This window comes from Monodelphis domestica, chromosome 7 (genome assembly GCF_027887165.1).
Source record: "Monodelphis domestica isolate mMonDom1 chromosome 7, mMonDom1.pri, whole genome shotgun sequence".
Classification (NCBI taxonomy): Eukaryota; Metazoa; Chordata; class Mammalia; order Didelphimorphia; family Didelphidae; genus Monodelphis; species Monodelphis domestica.
Window position 1 is genome coordinate 278,800,711 of NC_077233.1, and position 9,736 is coordinate 278,810,446.

General features: G+C 38.1%; 1 protein-coding gene across 1 annotated transcript in view; it reads right to left on the reverse strand.

Annotated features, from left to right (window-relative positions):
- Positions 1 to 7,754, reverse strand: part of COPS3 (COP9 signalosome subunit 3) — a 41,073-nt gene extending 33,319 nt beyond the window's left edge. Inside the window, exons 1-2 of the mRNA XM_001362174.4 lie at positions 7,528 to 7,754; positions 2,577 to 2,706 (exon numbers count right to left, since the gene is read on the reverse strand). Coding sequence (XP_001362211.2) covers positions 2,577 to 2,706; positions 7,528 to 7,588 — 191 coding nt within the window. The 5' untranslated portion in view covers positions 7,589 to 7,754. The remainder of the gene's footprint in view (positions 1 to 2,576; positions 2,707 to 7,527) is intronic.
- Between the last annotated feature and the right edge of the window lie 1,982 nt (positions 7,755 to 9,736).

The window sequence follows — 9,736 nt, forward strand, 5'->3', positions numbered from 1 at the left end:
TCAATTTCCAAAGTCAGTTATTTTTGATAAGACAGAAAAGAAGCAAGAGTTAAGCAACTGGGATTCAGTGACTCACCTAAGGTCACATGGCTAGGAAGTGTCAGAGGCCACATTTGAACACAAGTCCTCCTAACTCCAGGTCTGGTATTCTATACACTGTACTATATAGCCACTCCCAAGTCATTGAGTTCTAATTGCTCCAAGTGACTTTTCAGGGAGTCTATTTGAGTAAGGTTTTCCACTATCTGTTAGAGAAGCCATTTATTCTATTCCCCTTTAAATTCTTCCTCCCTTCAAGGGCTCCAATTGAAATTATAATTTCACTTTTTTCCTTCTTCATTTCCTCCAGCCATTTTTATATTTCTTGTAGCCATGTCATTCCCCCCCAGCCCCCCTGACTTAGCGAGAGTATTCTGACTCTGTACTTGTGAAATCATTCACTTCTTTTGAATTTGCTTCTTAAGCTTCTCTTAACCAACAGAATTTATTCATTGTTTGTTGTTTTCTTATGTTAACTCATATCACTCCAGGTTCAATTCTTGGCCTGGAACTTTGCGTCAAGGCCAGACTCCTCTTCCCCTTTCGGATAGATTGGAATGGACCCACTTGGTCCTGTCTTCTCCGTAGTCTAGATGCCACTCATTTTCTGGATAAGGAAGCTAGTCCTAGGTTCCACCTTCTTACCTTAATCCCCGGCTTCTGATTCAAGTCTCCTAGTGATTCATTTATGGGTCTTAATCTCAGCCCATCTGTCTCAGGCTCCCTGTATAATTAACAATTAAAAATTGGTTCCATCCCCGACTGTCTTTTATAAAACAACCATTAGATTTTGCTGGTCTCAGGCCTTCTACGGCCCTGCAATGCAAGTATCTAAGTGTTGAGTTGGCCATGTGTCCGGCTGTGCCTCTGAGGAATATATAAGTGGACTCTCTTGCCTCATGAAGTTCTCTAGGCTGGGCATTAGCCTTCTATCCTGATAGGTCAGGGCCAACATTTAGCTTCAGGCCCAGATTATTGGAGCTCTCTCTGGCTCTCCAGTTCCCAACCCCACCACTGCCTCCTGATTCCAGGTTCATTTACTCTAAATCTTGAACTGGCTTCATTTTAAACTCTTTCTGATCTTCCACAGGTTTAATGATCTCTTATTAGGCTTCTGATGGCTTTCCTGCTGTGATATCTCTCCCCAACCCCCCACTGCCTCCACTAGTTTCTGGCCACCTTTAGCATGGAACCAGACAAGATAGAGGAACTACCTTCTGCCTCCAGTCTCCTTTATATCTGAGTCCTTTTTTCATATAATTCCCTGGTTGTATACAGAAAAGCTGAGTTAATTACCATTTATGCTACCACCCTAACTGGCAGGTCCGTGATTACATGATCCTATACAATAATACTTAATATGCTACATTTATTCATGCCTTCATTTTGCCTCTTTTACAACTGTGTCCTTTTCCAAATCATTGAATATAAAATACCGCTTAATGTATTTAGTATTTTATATATGCCAGAGAAGAAAGTCACAGCATAAATTGTCTTTCTGAGATTTGGTTCTCTAATGTTTATTTCCAACAACTTTATGCTAGAATACCTAAAAATGGAAAAAGAAGATCCTCCTATTTTATTATAATTAAGGGAGCCTAAAACTGAAAAGGAATTGAAAACAATTTTGCTTAAGATCAAGAGTAATTTTATTAATATTCTACATCTCAAAAAATCAGCAGCAAGAGTTAAAAAGAATATTCTCCATCTCAGCCACATACAACTCAAGCACTCTGAATTTGCATTTCCCCAGTTAGAAATCTTCAAATAAAAATATTGAAAAATAATGTCTAAAGTGCTCAGGTTTTCTGAGATCAGAGATGCTAGTAACTGAATTTGCCAGAGGTAGTTGGTGGCACAAAAGATAGAGTGCTGAGACTAGAGATAAGAAGACCTGAGTTCAAATTCAGGTTGGGGTACTTACTAGCTATATAATCCTGGGCAAGTCACTTAACCTTTGAATGTTTCAGTTTTCTCAAATGTAAAATGGAGAAAATAACAGCACTTACCTTGGAAGGTTATTGTTAAAAAAAAAAAGGCACAGTGCCTAGCACATAGTAGGAACTATATTCCTTTCCCTTCACACCAGTCACATTAATCTTCCATTTTCAAAAAGAAAGGAGTTTAATACTAAAAAAAAAACCCACTTTGCCAGTCCAAAGGAACAATTTAAAAACCTGATAAAACCAAATACACCAATAAGCACAATTAGTAGAACTAGGTGCCAAAAGACCAGAGGTTTAAAGTCCTTGTAGAATCTTGAGGAAATCATTAACCTCCTGCTGGCTCAGTTTCTTCCTTTGAAAAATTACAGAATTTAACTAAATTATCTTAAAGGTCCTATCCAGCACCAGAATTCTATAGTTTTGATCAATTCTAACATTACTATGCTGCTATAATGATATTACTATGACAGCTTCAGTTTTGCAGAAAAATTAATTTTCCTTATATAATTTGTTCCCCATCTCATATAAAAGATAAGTCCACAAAACTCTGGTTCATAAAAATTTCAAGTTATTAAATAAAACAACACTTACAGAACTGCAAGGACCCCCAAGGAATGCTCTTGTACATCCAAAGCACCAAGCACTGTATCAAGATGGGATAAATTTTTTGCTAGCAGTTCTCCACTTTTGTTTATCAATTCACAAAGTTGAGTCATTTGCCCTAGAAAATATCAAATAATGATATTATTCACTCATGGCACAACAAACTGACACAAAAGGGCAAAGACAACACTGTAAAAATATGAAAAAATAAAGAATAAACTGTAAGTGTATATAAATACTAAGCTGTAATAATTAAAGCTAATACCAAAAACAAATATCCTTCATTCTCAAACATTTCAGGAAATCATTAAACACCAAAATTTTCCCTTTAATTCTGTCAACTTTCACAATGATCATGGCTTAAGCTATATACCACTCCCTCAAACACTATCAGGTGTCTAAAAAGTACATGTCCATGGTCATAAATGAATGTTAATGTATTCATGCAAATTTATCACCACTAGAGAAAAAAAACAAATTAAAGAATATGTTCTACTATTGATAGGTTAGTATCAATACTCTTACAGATAAAGCTCAGCACATGTTCAGTTATCATAAATTGAGATTGTGCATTACATACTTCAAAAAGATAAAGAATCGCAGTCATACTAGAATTAATCTTGGAATCCTCTTACATTTTCTTTCCAGATATGCTGATTTAAATTTCAAAACATCAACAATGATTATTTTTATTTCATAACTCATTTGTTCATTTATCATTTATTTGATATTTTCTTTATTAAAGTGATAGGTGATCCATATAATGATTTAAATAGAAATGAAAACAAATATAAGATTTTATCTAAGAAAAACATTTAAAAATGACATCACTGCTACTAAAAATTATTTTAGCTACATTACAGCTCTAACTCACTTTTCAGGTAGTCATAATATAGGATATAATGGCGTTTAACTGATCAAGTTCTAAATAGATCATTTAAAAGAAATAAAGAAAATGTGCCAGGTACACATAGGCAAGGTACAACATAAATATATACTTTTGTACTAGGATGATGATTCAACCAAAAAATATTCCCTTTGTTTATCAAAGCTCTTATGAATAGGAGTCAACTATGTTTAATACCTTCACATACTTTCCTTTTGGGTAATAAAAAGTTTCAAACGAATAACAAAGAACAACTAAACAGGAAAATGATGTTTAGGATGTTGTCATTTAGATAGGAGGACTACAATATATTCAATCTATTCTATAACTGATGACTAAGAAGAATCAGTAGGTGCTGGACTAGGAAGAAAAATTAATTCTGAAAATATATCCATTGGTTAAAGTATCAATAGAATAACTAAATAACTAAACAAATGAGGCTGATATACTATGCTTCTTCACATATACTATTTCTCTATCAGAAATCTTGGTATTTGGGAGGTTAGGAGAAATAGTAACATTTAAGTGTTTTAAGGTAAACTAGTTACTGATGATCAAATCAAGATATAAAATATGAAGTATAATCAAGATATAAAATATAAAGCTGATCAAATCAAGATAAATAAAATTTTGCTTTTCTACTTTTTATCATATTACGACTAGCAACAATAATCAAATGTCAAGGTACAGAACTGAGAAGAAATAAAGGCCCCTAATACATTAAGGAAATTTCACTAGCCCCCTTCAATATTGCAGATGAAGATTCACAAAAAGGAATAGAGTAGCAATGCATTCTATAGCAGTGGAAAAAATGGAAAGCTTAAGAGTTAGGGAAGTAAACAAAACAAAACAAAACATTGGATGAAACAAGGGTGTTTCTCTCCCTTGAGGAAAGTCCTTATTCAAGAAATGATGCCATATAGCATCAGTTAACAGAGGATGATAACTAACCAATTAAAAAGCATAATAAAATTCCATGAGCCAGGCACTGTGGCAGGCCTTGGGGATACATAAAAGAAGGAAACAATTTCTATTTTCAAGGAATTTACACCCTATAGTAGGGAGACTCCCCCCCCCCAAAAAAAACATACACATGTGTTTCTTGTTATTAGTTTAGCTATTTCAGACTTGCTTAACTATTCATGACCCTATTTGGGGTTTTCTTGACAAAGATTCTGGAGAGATTTGCTCATTTTACAGATAAGGAAACTGAGGCAAAGAGTTAAGTGACTTGCCCAGAGTCACTCAGCTAGGAAGTGTCTGAGGTCAGATTTGACTTCCTGACTTCAGGCCAGGGGCTCTATCCACTGAGGCACCTCGCTACCCCATATACATGTACAATAATACACAAATCTTAGTAACAACCAAGTTCAACCATTACCATTTATTTTGGAATGAACTGCTACTTATTACTTTGAATAAGTCAATTAACCTCTCTAAGCCTCAATTTATTCATCTGCAAAATGAAGGTTGGAAAAGATGATAAATATGATCCTTTCATGATGATCTAAATCCTTTGATCATATGAAGTACAGATAAATTATGCCTAACATTAGAGCCATATATGCAACTGAACTGACATAATTTATTTTTGTGTGTAGTTTCACAATTATAAAACACCTAAGCTTCATTATCTCAATTGACTCTCTAAGCAATGCTATAAAGTGGTAACTGCAATTATTATTCTCCCCATTTAAATCTGAAAAAACTGAGATTCAGAGAGATGAAAAAATTTGTCCAAGGTCATTTAGATAAGAAATAGTGAAAATAGAACTTAAATTTAGGTCTCCTGATTCCAAGTCGTGTTCCTTCTATTGAATCATGATCCCTTTACCCTTACTATACTACTCTGTCCTGAATGCCTTACCTAGGGCATGGAATTAAGTGAAGATATAAAAGAAGAGGCACAAATTGCCTCTCACAGAATTACAATCTTAATGCTGGAAGAGACTTTGAAGTATGTGGTCTAATTCCTATGCAAACTATGGATCTAATTTACAGTATCTCTGTCATGTGGTCACTTTCAGTGATAGGACACTCACTGTACTCAAAAGCACTGAATCTAGATTTGGGGCAGTTCTAATTAATAGGAAGTTAATCTTTAGATTTCACTGAAAATATGGCTCCCTGTATCTTTTGCCCAGGGGTCTTCATTCTACCCTTTAATCCAAGCAGAAAAAGACTAACTTCTATTATGACTTCTATATGACAACTCTTTACTACCTCAAAGAAGCTGCCACATCTCCCTAAATCTTCTCTTCTTTAGCCTAAGTATCACTATGTTTTAAATTAATCCTCTTGTAAGTCCCCTCACCTCTTCCAGTCACACTATAGTGTGGCAAGTGGAGTTTAGCATAATAATGTCATGATGGTATAGTATAGTATAGTGGGACTATATTATGTCTTGCACCATGAACTGTATGCTCCTATTAGTGACGCCTAAGATCACATCAACTTTTTCTAATACTAAGCTCACAGTTCATTAAAAGCCCCAGATCTCCACATTGCTTTCTCATTCTGTACTAGACGATTTTTCTGAACCCAGGTGCAAGTTTCTGAATTTATTCCTACGTTATGTCATCCTATTCACTTCAGTCACTAAACTCAGCTGTCAAAATCTTTTTAAAGTTTACATTTGTGTCTTCCCATGTATTAGATATTATAAGCAAATCTTATCTAAGTTACTTTAACCAAGTAACCAATTAGAAAGCTGAAAAGAATTGGGCCAAAAGCAGAACTGCAGAATATGTCACTAGTGGCCTCTCTTCAATATGTTAATCAACACTCCGGGCCCATTTAAACTGTTCTATCATTTAGTTCACCTAATCCATAAGGACACTGTGAGAAACATACTCAGATTATTTCTTTGTACTATTAGTCTAAACTGTATTGAGAGGAAATGAAATTGGTCTGTTATGTATGACTAGCTCTGCAAGGTTGCAAAGTACTTTACACACAGCCCATTTAAGCCTCACAAGCAACTTTTTGGGAAGGTACTACAGGCACTATTATCACTATTTTAAGGATGAAAAAATTATGGGTCTGAGAGATTAAGCAACTGGATCACAAGTCACAAAGTTTTAAAAAGTCTGAACTCAGGTCTTCCCCATTCCAAACCCAGTACTTTAACCAAACTACAGCTTTTTTTTTTTTTTGAACAATTGGCTCATAATAATCACCTCTTCCCTAAGTGCTTTAAAAAAGGGGGGAACCTCTCTTTTAATAATTCTGTACCAGAATTCCACCTGGAATTCTCTTCATTCCACTCTTAAAAACTGAACTGCATGAGGAAGGGCTTCCCAAATCTGCTGGCTTACTGGGGGTTTGGGGTTGGGGGATACACAGTTGTAGGTTCTGAAAAGGGAGCAGAAGGCAGAAACAAGTAGACAGAGAAGCCGTTGGTGCACATGTCCTTTAGCTATCGAAGGAAAGGCAGAAAACCCAGGAGTAGCCAAGAGAAACAGGAGCCCATAATTCAAACTATATAGTGAGCCTCCTTCCCCCAGAAGCTCCCAAAGGGGCAGCGGGTAAGACTGACAGGCGTTCGGCCAATCATGAAAAGGGAAGGGGGTCCCTCTTCGCCAATCGCTGTGCAGTATGAAGCGATGGCGGAAGTCACCGCCCAGCAAACTGTCAAGCAAAGCGACTCTCTCTCCGAAAGGGACCCGGCCTGGGTGCCAAGAGGGGATGGGATCTAGGTTCGGGAACGAGAGGAGAAGATCGCTCTCGCCTTTCCTCCTTCCCCCTACAAACGGCTGGTGGAGGCGGAGTTGGGGGGGCGGAAGGGGGAGGGGAAGCTCTCTCGGGCAGACGAGCCTCCGGAGCCACCAGCTGGGTCCCTGTTGGAGGGGGAGGCACCGCCGCAGCAAGGCGCGGGAGCCTGGCGGGAGGTGGGCCACAGTACTAGGCCTAGGAGAATGAATGAGGCTGGAACGAGCCGGCGACCTCCCACACACAGAACCCTCCTGCCTGCTGAGGAGACTGAGCGACGGCCCAGGTGAAGGAGTGTGGGCCGGACCGGGCCGGGCTGGGCCCGGCGGCCTGGAGACTGACCTTGAGCGGAGAGCTGCCGGACGCTATTCACGAATTGCTCCAGGGCCGACGCCATGTTCATCCCGGGGAGGAAGGGAACGGGGGATGGGGAGACAGGGCAGAGGGAGGCCCAGACGGCAGCAGCTCTTCGGGCGGGAAAAGGTTGGAGCTCTGTGGACTTGCAGCGATTGACCAAGGTGGGGGGGGGGCCGCAGGAACTCCCGCTACCGTCACTTCCGCCGAGACAGGTATCGCGAGATTACAGCCGCGCGGAGACCGGTTACTGTTGCCATAGAAACTGTTGTCTACCATCTCAGGAACCGGATGGTTGCTCTTTGGTCTGAGGAAGAGGAGTTTGGAAAATTTTTTTTTTTTTTTTTTTTTTTTTTTTAGGTAAACTCTTTTTTTTTTTTTTAAATTAATAATTTTTATTTTTTTTTCTCTTTTTTTTTTTTAAATATATTTTATTTGGTCATTTCCAAGCATTATTCGTTAAAGACATAGATCATTTTCTTTTCCTCCCCCCCCCAACCCCCCATAGCCAACGCGTAAGTCCACTGGGCATTAGATGTTTTCTTGATTTGAACCCATTGCTTTGTTGATAGTATTTGCATTAGAGTGTTCATTTAGAGTCTATCCTCTGTCATGTCCCCTCAATCTTTGTATTCAGGCAGTTGCTTTTTCTCGGTGTTTCCACTCCCATAGTTTATCCTTTGCTTATGAATGGTGTTTTTTTCTCCTGGGTCCCTGCAAGTTGTTCAGGGACATTACACCACCACTAATGGAGAAGTCCATTACGTTCGATTATACCACAGTGTGTTTGTCTCTGTGTACAATGTTCTCCTGGTTCTGCAGTTTGGAAAAATTTTAAATCCGGGTCCCGGTCCTAGCATTGTCAAAATATCTTCCTAGATGTAGAGCAGAAAGGATCCTTGGACCTTGGGCCATCTATTCCGACCTCCATCCCTCTCTTAATTTCACATAAAGGGAAATAGGTTCAAGAGCCACGAAAATAGAACTTGGATGCTGTTCTCTTCCCGAAGCCAAGTTGTCATTACGTGTGTCACTCTGAATTACTTTGCTGACATGGAAAGGGCCTATTCAAGATTGAAAACCTTGAGAATTTTTAAAGAAATACATTTACCTTATACCTATTAGGCAGCTGGGTAGCAAAGTTATTAAAGCGCTGGGCCTGGAGTCAAGAAGCCCAAGTTCAAATCGGACCTCAGACATTTCCTTAACTGTCCAATCTTGGACAAGACATTTATCCACTCAAAGGCTCAGTTTTCTCATCTGTTAAACAGGGATAATAATAGCCCTTACCTCCCCTAGCTGTTGTGAGGATTGAGTGAGAGATTTGTAAGGCACTTGGCAAAACTTTTAAATCGCTATATAAAAGTTATTAATATTATTATTCTCCAGAACACCACCAAATTCCCAGTTACCCAGGTTCAAAACCGGGATGTCATCTTTGCCTTCTCACTCTCATTTCACATATCTATATCTTGTTACCAAGTCTTTTCAATTCTAATTTAATAACCTTTTGGAGCCTCAGCTTCTGTATCTGTAAAACAGGAATAATGATGCCACCTACTCCCAGGGGTGTTGTGGGGAATCCAATAAAATAATTCAAAAATGTTTAACACAGTGCCTGGCACACAGTAAGCACTATATAAATTTTATCATCATCATCATCATTATTATATCTATACAAACTCCCATTTCTCCTGTGACACTACCACAACCCTAACAAAGCCCTCATTACTTTTTCCTTGTATTACCACAGTAACTTTTGACTGTTCTTGCCTCAAGTCTTTCCCCACTCTAGTTCTTCCTTTTCTCTGGTCAAATTGATGTTCCTAAATTGCAGGTCTGACCATGTTACCACCCCAACCCCACTCAATAAACTACAGTCATTCCATATTCCCTCCAGGATCAAATATAAAATCCTCTCTTTGGCTTTTAAAGCCTTTCATAACCTGACCCAATCTTAACTTTTAGAGTCTTCTTTTTTAAAATAAAATTTTGTATTATCAAATAATTATTTTTACAACTGCTTCCTATTCACTGAAAAAAGGAAAGAAGGAAAGAAAGGAACAAGAAAGAGAAAAGGAAGAAATTGAGAACAAATCTCTCTTGTATCACATAAGCATTTTCTTTTTTTTTTTTAACCCTTACCTTCCCCTTAGAATTGATACTACACATGTATTGGTTCCAAGGCAGAAGAGGG